The following is a 22,414-nucleotide window of genomic DNA, read 5'->3' on the forward strand; positions in this document are numbered from 1 at the left end:
CGCTCCGGAGCTGGGCTGGAACCCAGGCATTGTCTTTCTATGCCAGTGGTTCTGGTTGTGTCGCTTCCAGCCTTGATCCATCTGCACTTCTGAATTCTGCGTTCACTTGTTTCATTATACTACAGACATCAGGTTCTCTTTCCAGGGACTGCAGGGTAGAAGGGAACTGCATGCTGGAATCAGGTTCTTAACACTGGAGCCAAAATTACCCCTGGGGGCGGGGGAAGCCCTCATCACTTCCCAAGCATGGAACCCTTTCTTTCTCTTCTCTACTCTTTCTTGAGACAGGGTCGCTCTTAACCAGGCTGGAGTGCTCCCTGAAGCCTCTACCTCCTGGACTCAAGCGATCCTCCTGCGTAGCTGGGACTACAGCCGCATACCGCCACACCCGGCTAAAAAAAAAAATTTTTTTTTTTTTTTTTTGAGACGGAGTCTTGCTCTGTCGCCCAGGCTGGAGTGCAGTGGCGCAATCTCGGCTCACTGCAAGCTCCGCCTCCCGGGTTCACGCCATTCTCCTTCCTCAGCCTCCCCAGTAGCTGGGACTACAGGCACCCGCCACCACGCCTGGCTAAATTTGTTTTGTATTTTTAGTAGAGATGGGGTTTCACCATGTTAGCCAGGATGGTCTCGATCTCCTGACCTCGTGATCGGCCCGCCTCGGCCTCCCAAAGTGCTGGGATTACAGGCTTGAGCCACCGCGCCTGACCTTTTTTTTTTTTTTTTTTAAAGTAGAGACAGGGTCTGCCTGGGCTGGTCTCAAATGCTTGGCCTCAAGTGATCCTCCTGCCTTGGCCTCCCAAATTGCTGGGATCACAGGCATGAGGCACCATACCTGGTCTCAAGCATAGAAGTTTTTCTTTTGGTGCTAGACTACATTTGTTTGTCTGTTCAGTTTTCTGTTGATGGACATCTGGGTTGTTTCCACCTTTTGGCTATTATGAATCATAGCACCATGCACTGCTACACCCAATGGCTGCTATGAACATTCAGGTATGAATGTTCGGACACCTTTTCATTTCTCTTGGACAGATACCTATGAGTGGAATTGAGTCACTGGGTTGAGCATCTGATGATGTCATTGTTCTACAAAGACAGGTCATACTCCTTACCATATTGAAACAGTTTCTCTCTTCTTTCTTGCAAAGTACCCATCTTTGAATTCGAGAAAGTTCGTGTGATGGGACTACTACATACACTGAGTGGCTGACATGCCACAGCAGTGCTCAGCAGGCCTCTGGGGCCGGGGATGTCGGGGAGGGCTAGAGGAAGGTACAGTCACAGCTTCTGCAGGTCCATCTCCTCTCCTGCTAGGTACAAGTCCTTATGCCCAGACACCTGGCCGCACTGGCACGGGCCTCCAGCAGAGGGCGTGGAACGGCTGATCAAGTACATCGGCTACAAACCCGAGGAATACAAGTTAGGCAAGTAAGTGACCAGAAGACCACCAAATGGTCTCTTTCCTTGACATCAGAGGGTTTTACGCATTGATCCGTATCCATCTAGAGCCTGGAGACTCGATTCCTAGGGATTTATGGAGATTTGCAAGACTTATGTTTAATCTACTCAATGTAAATGCAGCTCTTAATTCTTTAGAAGAGCTATGGTGCTGCCGGTGGGAGGAGATGAAGTTATAAAGGAACCCTCCGCACTAAACTGACTTAGCAGATGGGCCTCCTTGCTAGCAAAACAAAGAGGGAACCAGAGGGGCCACCTAACCTCTGTGTGCCTGGATTCTTTCACTGTTCCCATGTACGCATGACCTGCCAGAGGAGCCACTGGGACCTAGACAATGTGAGATCATCTGTAGCATCTCAGAAATGGTGTGCTAGAACTCTTAACTGTACAGTTGTAGTTGTCCATGAGCAGAGACTTTCGTACACATTGAAAGCTTTCAGGCACAACTCAAGGGACATGAATCGGGAAGATCCGAGTCCGTCTTGTGAGTCATTTTGGTCACGGTTAATGAGGTTGCAGGGAAACGTGCTTCAGCATGAAGATCTATTCTCCGATGGCAGGGCTTCCCCACTCCAGAGATCTCTGCCTGTGATCGTGTTCATGGGCTTTCCCCGCTGACTCCTAACTCCCAGTTCTACATGGTCGTCTGGGCCGCCTTGGCCTCTCTTCATCTTTAGGCTCCTATTCTGGGCCTGTTCCAAGGATCAGTTACTTATTCAATCCAGATCTCCAAGGGGATTCTGCAAGGCTCAGCACATCCTGAGGGAGGCAGGGCATAGAGGTCAGAGGTGGGATCCATCTGTCCCCTGTTCCATAAATTGGAACAGGGACAAGGGAGAGTGGGATCACCAGGCACCATCCACTGCTGCCCCCAGTGGCTGCCCTGGGAACTTTCCCTCACCAGGCCTGGGGTTGGGCAGGCAATGTGAGGTCAGTATTTGTAACCTCTCTGCTGGCTAATGTGATCTTCTTTTTTTTTTTTTTTTTTTTTTTAAGACACAGTCTTGCTCTGTCACCCAGGCTGCAGTGGCGCAATCTCAGCTCACTGTAACCTCCGCCTCCTGGGTTCAAGCAATTCTCCTGCCTTAGCCTCTCGAGTAGGTGGGATTACAGGTGCACACCACCACACTGGGCTAATTTTTGTATTTTTAATAGAGACAGGGTTTCACCACGTTGGTCAACCTGGTCTCAAACACCTGACCTCAGGTGATTCACCTGCCTTGGCCTCCCAAAGTGCTGGGATTACAGGTGTGAGCCACTGCGCCCGGCGTGATCTTTTAAGCTTAGATTCACATTATTTGTCTGGCTGGGCGTGGCGGCTGGTGCCTGTAATCCCAGCTACTCGGGAGTCTGAGGCACGAGAATCACTTGAACCCGGGAGATGGGGGTTGCAGTGAGCCGAGATTGCGCCACTACACTCCAGCCTGGGCAACAAACTGAGACTCTGTTTCAAAACAAAACAAAACAAACAAACAAAAAAAACACCCATATTCTTTGTCGTCACTCTTTAAAGCCCAGCAACATAACTTGAAGCAACTTCAGTTTAGGATGGTTTATTCATTTCCTAGGACTGCGTAACAGATGATCACAAAGCGGCTGATTTAAAACAATCTATTCTCTCCTAGTTGTGGAGGCCAGAAATCCAAAAATCAAGAGTTGGCAGGGCCACGTTCCTGCGGGAGCCTCTTCCAGCTCTGGTGGCTCCTGGCATTGCTTAGCTGTAGCTGTGTCCCTCCAATCTCTGCCTCCGTCCTCACGTGGGCTCCTCCCTGTGTCTTTCTGTGTGTATAGGGACACTCTCAATGGATTTAGGGCCCACCCTATTACAGGATGATCTCATTTCTATCCTTACCTCAATCACATCTGCAAACACTATTTCCAAATAAGATCGTATTCTGAGGTTCTAAGTGGAAATGCATTTTTGAAGGGGGCACCGTCCAACCCACTAGATGGTAAACTGACCAATTAATACTAGAAACATTTCTTTTCACTTCTAGAACCAAAATATTCATTCGTTTCCCCAGAACTCTGTTTGCTACCGAAGATGCCTTTGAATTTAGTAAACATCAACTAGGTATGATTTCTTTTTCTGTCCTGATTTCAATAGAATATGAAATGAACAAGTAGAGCTTGGGGGTAAATCTTAAACACGGGTGTTTGATATAGTGTTAGAAGCATTCGCTTTGGAAACTAGGAACGAGATATGGGATTATGATAAGATCCCTGTGAATTTCTGCTTTAATGAGTGCTTGGAGGTCAGTCACAGATGCAGGTAGATATATAAACGTTGTTCCGCTGTTTGAGTTCTCATTTGGATCAGATCCTGTTGTTCACTACTAGGGTGTAAAACCGTGAGAGACCAGCCCCTTTAAATTAACGTTTCCAAAACTTCACTTGTCTGCATGTCTGATGTCGGAAAGTTTAGCTTCAAAGCCTGCAGCCTGGGTGTTTGCTGGGAATGGTCAATGAGAAAAGTTAGATGGGGAAATGCAAAAAGTAAAAAATCAAAACCGCGGGGGGAGGGAGCGTCTCCTTTGAAATGTAACAGGTCTGTCAAGAACTACGCTTGAGTCATTTGAGGGCCTGCTGTGCGCCAGGTGAACACTAAGTCCTTTAAACCGTGGTCTCATTCTGTTCTGAGAACAGACCTGTGAGGGAAGTGACATAGGTGCTATCGTCTCCGCTTTCTATGCAGGGAAACTGAGGCACGGAGGTGTTGGTAGCTTGTTGAAGGCCACACAGCAAGTAAGCAGCCGAGTTGTGGTTTGAACGTGGGTCTGTCTGGCTTCAAGGCTTGGTGGTCTCATTTTCTGACCTCTGTAGCAGTGGGCACCCATGGCTGGGGATCTAGTTGAAGGGCCAGTTAGGCCAGTGGGGCCTGAGCCAGCATCTCTAACCAGCTCCCAAGGAATAGGACATGGCTGCTCTGTAAGTCTCTTGATGAGCTTGGCCTCTGATAGGACCTAAATTGCTGTGTGGAGGAGGTGGATGCAGGATGTAGAAGCCGAGGGAGAGTGTTCTGTGATCAGACATGGATTCATGCTCCTCCTTAGCTGTGTTGCCCGGCAAGCGTCTTCATCATCTGTCTGAGCCTGCGTGCCCATTTATAAAGTGTGCTGATGATGCCTGCCTTGTGGGGTGGGGTATGAGAATGAAATCTAATGCCTGGCATGGAAGTGGGGGGCTCTTAGCACTAGGTCTGTTCCTTACCCTGGGAAGAGGAAAGGCAGGAAGGAAACTCCAGTTCCCAGGCAGCATCTGGGAGCCAGGTGTCATGTAACCAGCCAGCTCTCAGGTCTGCAGTGCTGAAATAGCTTCCTGAAACATCACTACACCACAGGCCTTTGATTCCCCCTTCTATTGTCCCCCAAACACCCTGGGAGGTCACAACCACAAAGATGCACAAATGCAAAGCCATTTCACCAAAACGTCTGTTTTGTTTTAAGTTGCAAGAATCCAAGCCACATACAAACGCTGCCTAGGAAGGAGAGAATACGTGAAAAAAAGACAAGCAGGTAAGAATTAAATAGAAACAAACGAGTTTGCTCCTTTTCTCATCTGCTTGGTACCTGGGGACACATTTGTGAGTTCTCTCCCCCTGCTCATCCTTAAAACCTTGGTGTGGGGCTATCTCGGGGTCCAGTTCTGGGGCCTCTTCTCATTTTTACCTTATTGATTGGAGATTATAACATAGTGGCCTGTATGTGTTCCACAGGCATGTTTTATTGGACCTACAATATGTGCACATTTAAAGAATAATTTTGTGGGCCAGTCGCGGTGGCTCATACCTATAATCCTAGCACTTTGGGAGGCTGAGGCGGGTGGATTACTTGAGCTCAAGAGTTCGAGACCAGCCTTGGTAACATGGTGAAACCCTGTCTCTACCAAAACAAAACAAAACAAAACACCCAAAAATTAGCTAGGCGTGGTGGTTAATGCCTGTAGTCCCAGCTACTTGGAGGGCTGATGCAGGAAGATTGTTTGAGCCCAGGAGGTGGAGGTTGCAGTGAGCCATGATAGAACCACTGCACTCCAGCCTGGGTGACAAAGTGAGACCCTGTCTCAAAAACATAAAAGAATAACTTCTGAAAAAGGTTTCAAACATACAAGTACCCTTGAAGCCCTTCCATTTTTTTGTCCCTCCCCAGTCATGTTCTCAAACAACACTCCCACCCATACGCATACATTTCTTGGGAGTAACCACTCTCTTGAATTTTGCATTAATCATTCTCTTGTTTTTCTTTAATAGTTTCACTATCTATGATGTATCTCTAAATAATCTGTTTATAATTTGGCATGTTTTAAACTTAAGAAAACTATACTCTTGGTATACTCTTGGTATTTTGGGTGACACTTTTGCACTCCAAATTGATTTTGAAATTCAACCAGGAGATGTGTGTAGATTTAGTTATTCATTTGCTCATAGCTACATAGTATTCCACTGTAGCAGAGGTCAGCATTATAGGAAGTATTTTAGACTTGGGAGTCTTATGGTCTCCATCACAGTAACTCAAGTCTGCCATGGTAGCAGGAAAGTAGCTTTAGATAATATGTCAATGAATGGACAGGGCCATGTTGAAATAAAACTTTATTTACATAAACAAGTGGCAGGCTGTAGTGGGCCAGCCCCTCAGCTATGAGTATGCCACAACTTAGCTGTTCTGTTGATGGACGTTTGGGTTGATTCAAGTTGCTTTTTTTTGTAATAGAAACAATGCTGTTCTGAGGATTAGAAGAAAAGTGTTTTAAAAATCTGAATACTCAAAAATCAAAAAATCTGAAGAGCATTTAAAAATTGGGAAACAGGCTGGGCATGGTGGCTCACACCTGTAATTTCAGCACTTTGGCAGGCTGAGGCGGGCAGATCACCTGAGGTCAGGAGTTCGAGATCAGCCTGCCCAACATGGTGAAACCCCGTCTCTACTAAAAACACACAAAAAAATTAGCCAGGCGTGGTGGTGCACACCTGTAATCCCAGCTACTTGGGAGGCTGAGGTGGGAGAATCGCTTGAACCCGGGCAGTGGAGGTTGCAATGAACCAAGATCACACCACTGCACTCCAGCCTGGGCGACAGAGCAAGACTCCGTCTTAAAAAAAAAAAATTGGGAAACAAGCCAGAACCTAAGTTTTATGTGCCCTAGTTTGTTTGTGTACCCCAATTTTTAAATGTAGACAACTAAAAGTAAACCCCGGTAAGACTAAACATGGTGGTAAGACTAATCTGTACCATCACAAGTGCCATTGCTGTGGCTGAAAAAGACCCTGGGAAAATGACTCCCTCATGTAATTTCGGGGCTTCCCTGGAAACCTTCCATAGCCCCCTCTGTTCTGTCTCCCCCTGGTTCAGTTGTTGCCTGAGTGCTCCCAGGTAAGAACTGATGACATTCATCCGACCTTCCATCTCTGAGGCTAACAGAGTGCTGCGGTGGGCGTCCAGATGTTTGTTGAATGGACAAAGCCTTCTGGAAAAGCCTGTATTTCCATACGATTGTGCTCACCTTCTAATGCCAGCAGTGAATTCTTTCAGCCATCAAACTGGAAGCCCACTGGCGTGGGGCCCTGGCTCGGAAGGCAATCCAAAGGAGAAAGTGGGCTGTGCGGATTATCAGAAAGTAAGTTCTCAGGTACAACAGACAGGACAGGTCACTAAATGCTGGTACCCTGCAGGGGATGGCCATGGAGGTAGATGAGTTCTTTGTGATTTTTGGATTTGTACAGAAAGGAAAAACTCCCTTCAGAATGCCATTGGAATTCAGGTCCATCCCTTTGCTCTGAGCTGAATTTGATGGTGATCACAACTCAATGTATTTGGAATTTCTCTTAGCCTGGCTCAAAAGTCACAAAGTCAAATGCCTTCTGATGTCAGGCAGGTAAAGTGAGTGAGTCTCATGAGCTGGGATAAGACAACAGGGCATGGTGGAGACTGCAGCAAACTGGAACGCTCAGTCTACCTCAAGGTGGGGCAGTAACTAGCCCATTCCAGTTTACTGCTGCTGTGGGGAAATGTAGCCAGATGGCTTGAATTTTCAAGGAACGCTGAAATCTGGCTTTTGGGGTTTTGTTGTTGTTGTTTGTTTTTTTGTTTGAGACGGAGTCTCACTCTGTCGCCCAGGCTGGAGTACAGTGGTGTGATCTCGGCTCACTGCAACCTCCGCCTTCTGGGTTCAAGCGATTCTCCTGCTTCAGCCTTCCAAGTAGCTGAGATTACAGGCACACACCACCACACCCGGCTAAATTTTTTGTATTTTTAGTAGAGACGGGGTTTCACCATGTTGGTCAGGCTAGTCTCGAATTCTTGACCTCAAATGATCCGCCTGCCTCAGCCTGCCAAAGTGCTGGGATTACAGGCATGAGCCACCATGCCCAGCCTTGAAATCTGGCTTTTATGCCCTGCTTCCTAACTTTTTTTAAATTGACAGCTAATTAAAGCTCCTCAAAACAAAACAAAAGGCCGTGTGGGTGAAATCGAACATATATGTGGGGCAGATTTGGCCTGTGGCCTACGTGGTCGTCTCAACAGCCTCTAGCACTTTGGCCACCTCTGAATCGAAGGGGGAAGAGAATGTAAATCTCGGTGAAGAAATGGTCCAGACAAGTAAGAAAACATTTTCCTTTTTAGGTTCATTAAAGGATTCATCAGTCGCAACAAACCCCTCTGTCCTGACAACGAGGAATTTATCGTGTTTGTGCGGAAGAATTACATCTTGAATCTCCGGTATCACCTTCCAAAGACTGTCCTGGACAAGAGCTGGCTGAGGCCTCCTGGCATCTTGGAAAATGTAAGGACTAATCTGGGATTTCCAGTGTTGTATGTAACACGGGCACTGACGAAGCTTAACTCTTGCATGTCTTTGTGCTGCCTCCCTTTGGCTTGAAACGGCTGCCCTGGCAAAGCCCTTCTTCCCAAGGATGCTGCACAAGAAACTGAACTCCTCAGAATTTGCGATGTCCTTGGTAGCATTATAAAGCCACTGGAGGTTGTTTAAACAGAGCACTCTTTTTTTTTTTCCCTGAGATGGAGTCTTGCTCTGTCACCCAGGCTAGAGTGCAGTGGCGTGATCTTGGCTCACTGCAACCTCTGCCTCCTAGGCTTAAGTGATTCTCGTGTGTCAGCCCCTCTGAGTAACTGGGATTACAGTTACTTCCCCCTTCATACCCTTGTTCCTGCTCCCTGAGAGCATGTTCCCAAATCAGTGACCCACAGGAAAGACACTGCTTTCAGTAAAAGTTTCCAGTTTTCATGATTATGAATGGTGCTGCAATGCACATCTTTGTACCTAAAACTTTTTTTTTTTAATAAGACGGAGTCTTGCTCTGTTGCCCAGGCTGGAGTGCAGTGACATGATCTCTGCTCACTGAAACCTCTGCCTCTCAGGGTCAAGCGATTCTCGTGCCTCAGCCTCCTGAGTAGCTGGGATTACAGGTGCCCGCCACCATGCCTGGCTAATTTTTGTATTTTTAGTAGAGACGGGGTTTTGCCATGTTGGCCAGGCTAGTCTCGAACTCCTGACCTCAAGTGATCTGTCCACCTCAGCCTCCCAAAATGCTGGGATTACAGGTGAGAGTCACCATGCACAGCCGACAGAGCACTTTTGAATCATTTTTATTCCTGACGTAGCCTTCCTAGAATAGCATCCCTCAAGAGATCGTCTGAGGACCCTCTGTGTCTGGAACTTAGAGGCGGGGCTGTTGTAAGATTCCTGGGCTCTACTTTGGACCCACTGAGTCAAAATCTCCAGGAATCTCATTATAGCCAGTTCTGCAGGCGAGTCATAAACATATTCAAGTTTGAGAATCATTAGTTAAACAACAGCAAAAAGTTGGGAGAGGATCAGGTTAGCTGCTGTGACTATAAAATATTAACACTGTGCTTGAAATCAAACTGAATTCAGCAGTGTTTTTTTAAAGCTTCATTTTGATCACCACAGCCCCAGACAGGGAGTGAGTGAGGCAAGTGGAAAGAAGTGTGTTCTCCACACAGGCATCAGATCTACTCAGGAAAATGTGTGTGAGGAACTTGGTGCAGAAATACTGCCGCGGGATCACAGCTGAGCGGAAAGCGATGGTAGGGACGTGATGTCTGCGCTGGCCGGTGGTGGGGGTGGGTGTAAGAGTTGGACCTGAGTGTCAGTCCTCCTCATCCACCATTTCACCTATAAGTGGGGGGTCATGCTGGTCCCATGCCTTGAAATGTTTAAGATAATTGCAGGTAGACCAGCAGAGAGCCCTGGATGAATGCCAGCTGTTACTGTAATCAGCATGGCTCCCTTCGTTACCATGGGAACACAGTCGCAACGGCTCCTGCCATCCATCCACGGGAGCAGAGAACGTAGACCCCTTTCTGCTGGAGATCTGTTTTTCACCGTGCTAACCTGCGGGTCTTTTGTGTAAAGGGCTAGAAGAGTAACTATTTCAGGGTTTGTGGCCTTTCTCTGTTGGAATTACTCAACTCTGCTGCTACAGTAAGAAAGCAGCCATGGACAACGTGTGCATGAATGGCATGGCTCTGTCCCAATAGAACGTTACTTACAAAAAGGGACAGCAGGCTGAGTTTGGCCTGCAGGCTGTGGTTTCCCAATCCCTGATCTACAAGAAACTGCTCTGGGAACTCTGGAAAATCCACTTTCAGGAAGGTAGTAAGGGAACGAGCAGAAATGTCAACCCAGTCTCTACCAATATGACTTTCAGGGCATTTTGGCCAAAGCCAGGAAGGTGTTCTGACTTGTATGCTCCAGGGTAACAAGGCTCCCACAGTTTATCCAGCAAAGGATGTGACCTCAATGGGTCTAGAGCTCTTCTATCCCAAAGAAGCCTGTGGCTACCATTTTTATACTTTCAATTGTGTATTACCAGATGCAGCAAAAGGTAGTTACAAGTGAAATCTTCAGGGGAAGGAAAGACGGCTACACAGAAAGTTTAAATCAACCCTTTGTCAACAGTCGGATAGGTAAGTACGTTTTCCAGCCTATGTATTTGGCTTTCCAATTCTAAAAGGAGTTAAAGGGTGGAGTGTGGTGGCTCATGCCCGTAATCTCAGCACTTTGGGAGGCCAAGGTGGGCGGATTGCCTGAGCTCAGGAGTTCGAGACCAGCCTGGCTAACATGGCGAAACCCCATCTCAACTAAAATACAAAATATTAGCAGGGTGTGGTGGCATGCACCTGTAGTCCCAACTACTCGGGAGGCAGAGGCAGGAGAATCGCTTGAACCCAGGAGGCAGAGAATGCAGTGAGCTGAGATCATGCCACTGCACTCCAGCCTGGGAGACAGAGCAAGACTCTGTCTCCAAAAAAAATAAAATAAGTCAAAGGCAGATGCTCAACTCTGCAGCATATCCTGATGGCTATTTCCCCAGCTGAGATCTTAGCACAGAGATGCATAACAAAACTAGCAGATGCCAATGACTTTTCCACAGGATTGGTACTTTAGTGATGATTCATGGCCTTCTGATTCCCTCTCTAGATGAAGGAGACATTAATCCGAAAGTGCTTCAGCTAATTAGCCATGAGAAAATCCAGGTAAGGCGATGTGTGTCCTCAGTCTCAAACAGGATTCCCTCATCGAGTCTAAGAGCAGGGTCCCCTTTCTCCATAAAGGGTGCACTATTTAAATGCAGGGGTGCAGCTGGGTATTAACTAAGCTCTCAACTGTGATGCTTTGGGTATTAACTAAGATGATGGGGAACAAACGATGATTAGATAATGACTGCTGTTCTCATGATCCCTCCGTCACCCTAGAAACTGTCTTGGTTTGCTTTCCTACAAAACTGAATGAAGTGTAGCCATGAACTTAATCATGAAACACCTCCTTATTGGTGACAGGCAGTGTGGCATAGTGCCTGGGCACTGACACTTGCTTTGAATGTAGCAGCCGTGAGATCCTGGGCAGGTCACTTAAGCTCTTGGTGCCTCTGATCTTCTGTGAATGAGGATAATGGGTTTACTGAGAGGATGAATGAGTTGGGCGAGAGGTGCTCAGGCTGCTGCCTGGCACACAGCAGCAGGTGAAGCCCGGGTGATCGTGTGTGCCAGTGTCTGCTCTGCCTTTTTTTTTTGGTTCCCTGGGGAATAGAAGCCACTGTGACTGGATTGGATTACACTGTGGCTGTGAGAGTTTTCATCTCTGACCATCAGAGCAGACCTGCAAGGCAGGTAGCCATAGCCTTGACTTCGTCAGAGGGCAACGCAGGTAGGCAGAGCTAGGGATCCAAATCCCCACCATGCAGAGAGCCAGAAAAAAAAAAAAAAAAAATATATATATATATATATATATATAAAATGTGTGTGTGTGTATATATGTGTGTGTATATATACACATACACACACATATATATACATGCAAAATCTGTTTGAGCTTCTCTAAATGCTTGACATCACTTTACCGGGGTCTGAGTAGCAAGAAACTCGGTACTCTGCCCCACCTCCCCGCTTGAAGTCACCTTCCCCTTGCAGTATGGTGTCCCGGTCATTAAATATGACAGAAAAGGCTTCAAAGCACGGCAGCGGCAACTCATTCTTACTCAGAAAGCAGCTTACGTGGTGGAACTTGCCAAAATCAAGCAGAAAATAGAGTACTCAGCTCTCAAAGGTAAGAAGTGGGCAATCTTAAAACAATGCACTGAGTTGACTCAACTACTGGAAAGCCCAGTAATGAAGCTCCCAAATGGGAAACACAAGTGTAGGGTGCCCATAAACCCCGGGGTAGTGATGCACACCTGTAGTCTCAGCTACTCGGAAGGCTGAGGCAGGAGGATCACTTGAGCCTGGGAGTTCGAAGCTTCAGTGAGCTATGATTGTGCCACACACTCCAGCCTGGGCGGCAAAGTGAGACCCTGGCTCAAAAAAAAAAAACCAAAAAAAACCAAAAACCAAAACCATCTGCCCTCCTCCCCTAGCGTTGCCCAGCCTGGACTGCACCCCTGCACCCCTTGCACCCCCTATTCTGGCATAAATATTAATAGCACCACTTTACTTAAGTACCCAGGTTGGGCAATAGTCTCCTTCCACGGTGATCAGAGCCCACTAGCAGGCTAAGATTTCTAAAGTATGCCCTTCATCCTTCTGGGCCCAGCTAGGAGAATGAAGTGTGGGGTTGGGCAGCCCCTGGGCGTTCTCTCTTCTTCCTCTGTACTAATGTCAAGCTCTCTAGTTCTTGGCTCCTAACTCTGGATCTGTCTTAAGGTGTCTCCACTAGCAATCTGAGTGATGGAATCTTAGTCATTCATGTTTCACCAGAGGACAGCAAGCAAAAGGTAATTGACAGCCACCAGTCTCTACTAAAAGACAGAAACGATACACTGCCAAAATGTTAAGTTGACCACCGTGAAAGTTCTCTATCGGAGTGTCTGTTTCTTTAAGCTGTGAATACTGAAATTATGCCTTGTCTCCTCCCCACCCCAGGGGGATGCCGTTTTGCAGTGTGGACACGTGTTTGAAGCAGTTACTAAACTTGTCATGCTGGTTAAGAAGGAGAACATTGTCAATGTTGTTCAAGGAAGGTAGGTGGCTTCATCTTCAGCTCGGGAAGTAATCCAATGTTAAAATGTTTATTAAGGCCGAGCGTGGTGGCTCATGCCTATAATCCCAGCACTTTGGGAGGCTGAGGTGAGCAGATAACTTGAGGCTAGGAGTTCAAGACCAGCCTGGTCAACATGGTGAAACCCCGTTTCTACTAAGAATACAAAGATTAGCCGGGTTTGGTGGTGCACGCCTGTAATCCCAGCTACTTGGGAGGCTGAGGCACAAGAATCCCTTGAACCCAGGAAGCGGAGGTTGCAATGAGCCGAGATCGCACCACTGCACTCCAGCCTGGACAACAGAGATAGACAATGTCTCAAAAAAAAAAAAAAAATTACGGATCAGGGAAGATGCAAATATTGTTTTCACTCCTGCTTGCCTCCTGCTTCCAACATAATCAAGCACCATTTCTACCAGTAAGGGGTGAGAAGCCTCTAGTGTTACATCCTCGCCCCCACAAATAACTTTTTTCCGTCTTCATCCCTGTGATCTTGGGCTTCAGAGAAATGAAGTCAGTGAAGGCAGGATATCCTGGAGAGCTGTTTCTTTTCCCTCATCCTGTGCTGTTCCAAGTTTTAACAATCAGAGCACATTTGTAGGTGGAATAAGGAGAGAGAGTTGAGTGCTTTGAAATGTGTTGTCTTTGTGTTGCTGTACCTGAGGGAATACTCAGCCCCTCAGAGTTTCAGTGTGATATGGAAATAGTGCCATAGACATCAACTGGCCCTTTGAAGAACTGAATGTGCTCATTTGATCTCACAGTAACTACAGAAACATGTAAGTTACCCAGCTGTGGCAACAGCGTTCTTCCTTTCTGCAAATATGCAATATAACACTGTAATAAAACAGGAATTTGATCTTGAAACTAGTAGAATTTAATAAGTGGATTTCTTCTGCAGACCAAAGGTTGAGAGAAGAAAATATAGTATGTCAGTAATGTGTCACTTTGTGTATTTTAAGTTTACAGTTTTTTATTAGTCCGGGAAAAGAAGGCACAATAGTTTTCGACACTGGACCAGAAGAACAAGTCTATAAAAATAAAAATGGACAATTAACAGTGGTGAGTGGTCGTCTCTGGGAGGGAAGTAAGCCGTTTTAGATGAGCATATAAGTTAAAGTTCTACCAATTTCAGTCCTATAGATTGACTGGAATCATAAGCTATTAATAGTTCATTTCTGCCCTCTATTCCTAACTCTACGTCTGTAAGACAGGAAGAAACTGATATAGAGATATATACATCTAAACACTGAATGAGAAAAGAAAAAAAGCTTGCCATCCTTGTCAGTGAACCGGAAGCTGACATAAGACACTTCTCCAATAGCAGAGTCTAACTTTTCACTGGATGAAGGCTTTATGCTTATTACAGTTATCCATAACTATCCATAACTTCCCTCCACGTTGAAATCAATGCACTTGTGTCCCACCCAGATACTGAGACTTAATTGGCTGAAGGTGTGGCTTAGGCTTCAGGATGCAAGAAAATATAAATGTAAGAAAAATATGTAAGAAATATGTAAAAATGTAAGAAAATATAAAGTTGCTTTTTGGAATACATGTGTCAAAGGCTGCACATGTTAATACCTTTGGTATAAAACGGATCTAACAAGCACAGAGGTTTGAGAACCTTGGCTATGTTAGGGAGAAGTCTAGCCTGAGCACAAGTACGCTGCCTTCCCTGACTGTGCCCATGCTGGGCTGAGGGTCCCAGTGGTCCTCGCTGGCTGCTAGTACACGGAGCTTGTTTTGATCCAGTTTTGCTGAAAAACAACATGTTAAAAGCAGAGGGAGCTGAATCTTTACAATGTACCTTGTATTATAGGAAGAATTTTGATACAAATTAATTAAAAAATGGTCTGTGAACATGGAGTGTCTCATACACATTTAAATTTACGTGGATTTACCTATAAAGTCATTTTGCAGGCTGGGCGCGGTGGCTCACGCCTATAATCTCAGCACTTTGGGAGGCTGAGATGGACAGATCACCTGAGGTCAGGAGTTCGAGACCAGTCTGGCCAACATGGTGAAATCCGTCTCTACTAAAAATACAAAAATTAGTTGAGCATGGTGGCGCATGCCTGTAGTCCCAGATACTCAGGGAGGCTGAGGCAGGAGAATTGCTTGAACGCGGGAGGCGGAGGTTGCAGTGAGCTGAGATCGCACCACTACACTCCAGCCTGGGCAATAGAGTGAGACTCCGTCTCAAAAAAATAAAATAATTTTGTAGATATAAAATAATTGTCCCTAGACACAATGAACTCCTTTGGGGACAAGTTAAAATAAGGATCATTTTGGCTGTAGACTATAAGGTATCTTTTTAGTTTACACGCTGTCTTAAAAGTGACACCCCAGAGACTGTGTCTCTCTCCTCTGGAGTCACATGGAGTCCATCTTCCTCCCTGACTGGTTCTGGCTGAAGAGGCTGACAGGCCTCGATGAGCCAGTTTCTAAGTCTGGCTTGTCTCATGGGAGGTGGCGCTGGCTTCTCACAGGCCCTCCACACCCACCTTGCTAATGGTGACAGTTGAGGTGATAACTGTTTCCTTTTGCGCAAACGGAGCGGGGAAGGGCTGTAAACCGAAGTGTGACTCTCTCCCAGGTGTCAGTCCGGAGGAAGTCCTGATAGAGGATGACGTCTGACCTCTGTCATCGCCATTTTTGCTCCAACTGAGGAAACTACAGGGGAAGTGGGGATTGGATCCAGTTAGCTACCTCTTCAAGGTACCAGGCCCGTGGCACTAACAGATCACATCTGAAGAAACTGAGGGGCGTTAGGCCAAAGCCTAATCCCAGCTTCTCAGCTGCCCCGTGGCACCTTATTAAAATGTCACCTTCTGGAAGCAGACCCCAGGTCACCCGAAGGCGTAATTCTAAACACCCTCGACAGGATCTATGTTCAGTGCGCACTCCAACGTGTCATTAGAGGGTGGGCAAGATTCTCTACCTCTGTCAAGCTGCCCTGAGACATGATGAAATACTGTGTACAGCAAGTTCTCAAATAACATTTCATTATATGTTGATAAGACATCTGATTTCTGGGCAGGGCCACTGTCTGGGTGGAGTCTGTATGTTCTCCCCATGTCTCTGGGTTTCTTCTGGGTGCTCTGGTTTCCTCCCACGTCCCCAAAGTGTGTGTGTTGGGTGCACTGGCGTGTCTGTGTGGTCCCAGTCTGAGTGAGTGTGGGTGCGTGAGCCCCGTGAGAGGAGGACGTCCTGTCCAGGGTGGGTCCCGCCTTCTGCCCTGAGCTGCTGGGATTGGGCTCTGGCCATCTGCAACCCTGAACGTGCAGGTTGGAGAACGAATGAATACAAATTTTATTGTAAAATAAAAATGTATATAAAGCATATGAGCACACAAATGGACAATAAATGCCACAGCGCAAAAGCGTGTAGCGAGCCTGCCACGCTTGTGACTGGGGAGGGGCTCCTTATAATTTCACTTTTGCAAGCGTTTATTCAGTGATTTATGCAGCCGCCACTGTGACCACCAACACTCACCGATTCACCGAAACTTAGGTAATGATCTTCTTTTTGATTTAATTAAATACAGGTGTAGCTCATGTATTTCACTGTTTAATATGAGAAGTGCTTTGGTCTTTATTTAGAAGTTGGGTGATGTTTTTGTGCCCAGCAACATGCTGTAGGAATTTAACTCTTGTTTACATCCATTAGCCTCATGGTTTTGCTTCAAGTCTCAGTTTCCAAGAACCTATCAATGACTTACTGTGCATGGTCTGAGACTAAGTAAAGGAAATTTCCTAAAGCTGTGAAATTTGAATTTTGCTTTAAATAAATGGAACTCAGATGTGTCAAGGGATTGGGTTTGGTGCACTGAAGCCCTCTGCCCCATAGTAGTAAATCAGTGGTAACACCAGCTGATTCATTCTTTTTCATGAGCCAGGCAGCCTTTGACCCCAAGACTTCCTTTTGGTGTTTGAATTCAAACACTACAGAAACATGACTCGTCTTTCCCTGCCACCTGGAGTGACTTTAAGGGGATGAGGCAGAACGTGGGGGCCCTGCCTTTGTTGTAAACCATATTTTAAGGGCCCGGTTATGCCTGAAAAGACCCAGAAAACAGAAGCATTTTATGACTTTTATTTTATACGTCCACAAATGTTTGCACAACATACAGTGGCTACATCTAAAACTTTGAGCATTTTTTTATGGCGCAAAGAGACAGAAAGGTTAATGACACACTTAACTGTGTTACAGTGACTTTGGGTAGAGCCCTAAAGACAGCACACACTCAGAGGGTGGGCTGAGTGTTGTTCACACTCGGGTCCTGAATCGCTGTTGTAAGGTACAGAGACACACTTTAACTGGGGAATGGGGTCCCCGCACAGTGATCGCCCGACAGGAGGGTGACAGAATATGCTAGGAATTGTCTTGGACATGGGCCCCAGTCACCACAATCAGATGGCTTATTTGAAACAAAAAAAAAAACCCTTGATTACAACACACCAAAGCTGTTCCAATTTGTAAAAAATTGTAGTTATTACATTGCAATGAAATCTGACTCTTTACCAAATCTTGGGCCGATGTTTTACTTGGATAGTGCTTACATTATAAATATTGGCTTTTGCCCTTAGTGCTAACATAAGAAAAATCAGTTCCTTGTATACTCAATAACAGAGCTTGGACCAGCCAATGCTGTCTATGCACTCATGGCTGTAATGCAGCCGACAGAATTGTTCACCATGGAATGTTTTATAAACCTGTTCATATTCCAGAGAGACAGACTCAAAACTACAGGTGCACAGTTGGAGAAAAAGTGAGGGGAGAGAGAGCTGCCAGAAACACTAGCTCATTAGGCATAGAGGCCACAGCAAATCAAATTGTTCCACAAACTCATTCATTCTTCACACACACGTTTAAAAAACTATGCAGCCAGGTGTGGTGACTCACGCCTGTAATCCCAGCACTTTGGGAGGCCAAGGTGGGCGGATCACAAGGTCAGGAGTTCAAGACCAGCCTGGCCAACATGGTGAAACCCCATCATCTCTACTAAAAATACAAAATTAGCTGGGCATGGGCTGATGGGTGCCTGCAACCCCAGCTACTCGGGAGGCTGGGGCAGCAGAATCGCTTGAACCCGAGAGGCACAAGTTGTGGTAAGTGGAGATGGTACCACTGTACTCCAGCCTGGCCAACAGAGCAAGACTCCGCCTCAAAAAAAAAAAAAATTATACAATGGCTTTTCCATTTTCCTGGCCAACATTCACTTCGACTTTCTAAAAAAGCTCAACCCAAAAGGCAGGGTTGGTGTTTAACACTTAAACAGTATAAAATATTTACGAAACATTATTTTGTAAGCCCTCTTTCCTTAGCACTTAATAAAATCCAAATGGCCTAATATAAAAGTTTCTCACACGACAGTTTAAAAAGCGTCTGCCCAATACATGATTTTGACATTCAGTCATGATTGTTTTAAAGTTTTATTGTAGACTTTGCTGTTGGATACAAAATGAAGGCATACAACTGTCACAGGCAGGGCAGTACGTACAAAGTCTAAGCTGTAAAAACCATTTGAAAATATAAACTCGCTTTTTGGAATACATGTATCAAAGGCTGCCCATGTTAACACCTTTGGTATAAAACAGTAACGATTCCCTTGACAAACCCATCCATCACCTGACACACATTCACATCTCCTGGTAACTACTCTACCTAGTCTAGTTTCAACCACCCCTGTCAGTCACGACTCACTGCTGTTCCTTTGCAGGCGCAGAGGAGCCTGGGAGGTAGGTCACTGAGAACACCCGTCCTACATGGGCACTGTGCCCAGCCGGGCTCCAGCAGGGGCCACCTGTGCCCCACAAGCACACGTCCCCACCCACAGTCGCACACATCCCTTAAACAAACATGAACACAGACACAAACCAGACCCAAAGGTATCTATCTACCCACACATCCTCAACCTGTTCACTGCTGGCCACTCTACACTGTGTAAAAATCAATCAGAGGCAAAGAGAAGGGGGTCTGTGTTTACAGCAGGGAAGCTCCCTGGGGCTGGTGGTGTGAGGGTGTCCCTGCCTGGATACCAGGCTGGGAGGACAAAGGGTATGGGCCACACTGAATTTCTAAGCAAACTGACTTAGAAAGCCCAGCTTTATGGGGAAGGAGGCTGAAGAGGAGTGGGATCCCAGGGAGGGGTAGTTTATGAGCTATGCCTGTCACAGGGTCAGATGGCCTTCCTGGAGTGGAGTCGGGTCAACCAGGAGAACAACTGGAAGGGGCTGGAGTCAGGGAAAGAACCAGAAACAGAGCTGGACACTTACTGCCATGGAAAGTTCTGCTCCTACGCAGACATGTGGGGTCCCAGTGAGCACCAGGCCAAAGACCAGCCCAAGGTGGCAAAAGGCTTGCTCCCTAAACAAAGCCTTGCACCCAAAGTTGCACTGGTCTCAACGATTTAGACGCTCATTCAGCCACATTTCCACTGCCACACGCTGCAATTATCAACAAGCTCTAGGCCCAAAGCCACATGGCAGAAAGCACTTCTAGCAAAGCGGTGGGGATTGTGCCTGGGCCAAACACGCAGGAACCAGGAGTGGACCTGCTGGGGCTGGAGGATTATGAAATAGGAAGCAGGGAGCTCAGATACCTCTGGTGGCCTCCAACTGCAGAACAACTCTCAGAATTGTCAAACTGAACCGTTAAGGGAGTGTCACCCAAAAAGTCCATATAGGAAGTCGACACCCACAAAAATAAATACGGCAAACAAAAGTTCTCACATACACTTCACACTCATTCATACTTTTCCTCTGAGAACCGAGAAAGCCTGGCTCCAAAGAGTCTCAGATTCTCATGAAAAGTAGAGATCTTAGACACAGCTTGTTCAACAACAGGGGTCATACGCCTGGGTCAAGACAATCAATTTGCCTTGTCAAGCAATACCAAAATAATCATCTGGCTTGTTATAAAAGTATCTCCAGGCTCCAAGGGAAGCAGAAGGAGCCCGGCAGCCCGCACAGGATCTGGGTGTAGCACGGCAGGGAGTGGGGGCGGTGAGAGGAGGGCGGCTCGGTCTCTTGCCTGCTCACTGGTGGAGGTGGGCCCGGTCGTCGGGGCGCTTGATGTGGATCCGCCGCACGCGCTCGATCCGCTCCCGCTCCCGCTCCTCGTCCTCATCCAGGTGGTGAGAGCGCCCTGCCGCCCCGCCTGTGGCCTCCAGGAGCGCATTGTCAGGTCCCCGGCCATCCTGGGCCTCATACAGCAAAATGTTCAGGGTCTCCTCATAAATCCGGGCTTCAGGAAACTCCACCTGTGCTCCCACAATACACAGGGCAGGTAAGTTACAGCCCACTCCCTCTGCCAACGCCTGCACTTTACGCAGGGCCGCCAGGCTAAATCAGAACCCTGGGATTCCGCTGAAGCCCACCAGTATAATTTTTAAATAAACTGATATTTTCAATGGCAACACTTATATGTGGCGCTAAATGCACAGAAAATCAAGGGGATGCAGAGAAACAGGTCTCCCTGCCCCTAGTTTCCCTTCTTAAAGGTACAGTTTCTCATCATTTTACCCTCTCAAAGATTCTGTGCATGTAAATATGTGTAATACACATATTTATTCACACACTTCAAAAAACACACAAGGTGGCCCACCACACAGAGTTGTACATGTCTTCCTCTTGTCCCTAACTTAACCTAGAGATCATTCTCTATCAAGGAATTATAAATACGACAATGCAATTAACCATACTTGGATGGACATTTAGGTCAGTGCTAATATGCTTCTCCTAACAGAGCTGCAACCTTGCAAAGAAGTCCTTCCACACCTTAAAGCAGTCTCTAAAGCAGTATTTTGTACAGGGTCCAGCTGGGGACTCCATGAAATGGGCAGGAGCCCTCTTGCTGTGTGGCAAATCATTGTGTTTGCTCATTGCCCTTCAGGGTTAAGGTATGATGAACAGGAAGAGGGCCACATAAGCAGATCCCACACATTTGATCAGACTAGACTCCACTTTCAGGGTGGAATTCAGAGGTTCTGGTTCTGGGAAAAATGGAGCAGGCACACTCTACCCCGTCTTCCTCACTGACACTACAAAGCCAGAATGGGATGCACACAGCAGCTAACTGTGGACTCAGAAGTAAATCATGGCAGGCAGATGGGGGAAACAACAGAATTTGGAGTAATGCCCAACAGTGAGTTTACTATTTGCTGCTGCCAGCACTGATGCAGCCTGAAACCCTGAAATGGCACCACACAGAAGACCTCCAGAAGGTCTCTAGTGGCCAGGGAGGCCAACAGAGTCTAACAGGCAGAGAGGCTGGGAGGAAATCCTGGTTTTCTTTCCTTTTTATTTTTTAAAGATACGGGATCTGGCTAATTAAGCTTTAAAATTTTAAGACTTCTTATTTTTAGAGCTTAAAAAGGAGCAAGGGGATTTAGAGACCACGTGGTCTGATCCCAACTGCTTCTTGATTCACAGACCAGGTTCAGGAGTGGCGTGTTCTTGTGTTTGTGAAGCTGGTTAGGGGCAGAGCCAGGATGGGAGGCCAAGGGCCTCTTTCTTTTCTCTTTTTTGTTTTGAGAGAGAGTGTTGCTCTGTCGCCCAGGCTGGAGTGCAGCGGCACAATCATAGCTCACTGCAGCCTTGAACGCCTAGGCTCAAATGATCCTCCCACCTCAGCCTCCCAAGTAGTTGAGACTATAGGCATGCATCACCATGCCCAACTAACTTTTTTGTAGAGATGAGTGTGTTGCTATGTTGCCCAGGCTGGTCTTGAACTACTGGGCTTAAACGATTCTCCCACCTCAGCCTCCCAAGTAGTTTAGACTGCAGGCACACGCCACCATGCCCAGCTATTTTTTTTAAATTTTTGGTAGAGACAGGGGTGTTGCTATGTTGCCCAGGCTGGTCTTGAACTCCTGGACTCAAGCAATCCTTCTGCTTTGGCCTCCCAAAGTGTGGGATTACAGGTGTAAGCCACCATGCTCAGTCCTTTTCTTTATTTTCTTACATCCAGACCTGAGCATTCCTGTGGCAGCAACCAGAGACTGCAGGAGTCAAAACTCTGAGGGAAGGAACCTTCTTTTCTGATGAGAAGAGCTGTGGTCTCAGCAGGATTGGGTGAATCTGGTTGCTTTTTCTATCTTCATGCTCCTGGGCCCAAAATACAGGCATGGTCACAGAAAGTGGGTGGCAAAGGGGGAATAACTAAACCCCCAGCTTTCTGGCTGGCCAATCAGAAAAGGGGACTCCAGGGAAGCTTAGAGAACTGCGAAGAAAAGGAGCTTGAGAAAGCAGCCTGTGAAGTTGTATATGAACTCCTAGACCCACACCCAGCTGCAAGATCTGCCCCTAAACCGCATACACAGACTGAAAGAACTGAATGCTGCAAGAGATACTGCCCAGAACAGACAGGCCACAGCGTGGCACACAGCTGGGACAGATGTGAAGACTTTGAAAATCAAACTGTCACCACAACTACAAAC

General features: G+C 46.8%; 2 protein-coding genes across 12 annotated transcripts in view; one reads left to right on the forward strand and one right to left on the reverse strand.

Annotated features, from left to right (window-relative positions):
• Positions 1-16,786, forward strand: part of MYO1H (myosin IH) — a 202,391-nt gene extending 185,605 nt beyond the window's left edge. Inside the window, exons 20-32 of the mRNA XM_002823726.4 lie at positions 1,312-1,425; positions 3,453-3,529; positions 4,902-4,970; positions 6,984-7,068; positions 8,076-8,235; positions 9,438-9,521; positions 10,310-10,403; positions 10,918-10,973; positions 11,907-12,042; positions 12,636-12,706; positions 12,855-12,952; positions 13,932-14,031; positions 15,569-16,786. Coding sequence (XP_002823772.4) covers positions 1,312-1,425; positions 3,453-3,529; positions 4,902-4,970; positions 6,984-7,068; positions 8,076-8,235; positions 9,438-9,521; positions 10,310-10,403; positions 10,918-10,973; positions 11,907-12,042; positions 12,636-12,706; positions 12,855-12,952; positions 13,932-14,031; positions 15,569-15,592 — 1,168 coding nt within the window. The 3' untranslated portion in view covers positions 15,593-16,786. The remainder of the gene's footprint in view (positions 1-1,311; positions 1,426-3,452; positions 3,530-4,901; positions 4,971-6,983; positions 7,069-8,075; positions 8,236-9,437; positions 9,522-10,309; positions 10,404-10,917; positions 10,974-11,906; positions 12,043-12,635; positions 12,707-12,854; positions 12,953-13,931; positions 14,032-15,568) is intronic.
• KCTD10 (potassium channel tetramerization domain containing 10) overlaps positions 13,824-22,414 on the reverse strand; it is a 32,072-nt gene continuing 23,481 nt past the window's right edge. For 4 of the 11 annotated variants that reach the window (XR_008512382.2, XR_010135826.1, XR_008512381.2 and 1 more), the window contains exons 7-9: positions 20,008-20,236; positions 15,477-15,645; positions 13,824-14,000 (exon numbers count right to left, since the gene is read on the reverse strand). Coding sequence is in view for 7 of the 11 variants with exons in the window: in XM_054528192.2 (XP_054384167.1) it covers positions 20,012-20,236 (225 nt within the window). In the remaining 4 variants the exon portion in view is untranslated. Of the gene's footprint in view, positions 15,646-17,051; positions 20,237-22,414 lie in introns of those variants that run through there. The other 7 variants (XM_054528192.2, XM_063712250.1, XM_054528191.2 and 4 more) reach the window with 2 other exon arrangements.

Source organism: Pongo abelii, chromosome 10 (genome assembly GCF_028885655.2).
Source record: "Pongo abelii isolate AG06213 chromosome 10, NHGRI_mPonAbe1-v2.0_pri, whole genome shotgun sequence".
Classification (NCBI taxonomy): Eukaryota; Metazoa; Chordata; class Mammalia; order Primates; family Hominidae; genus Pongo; species Pongo abelii.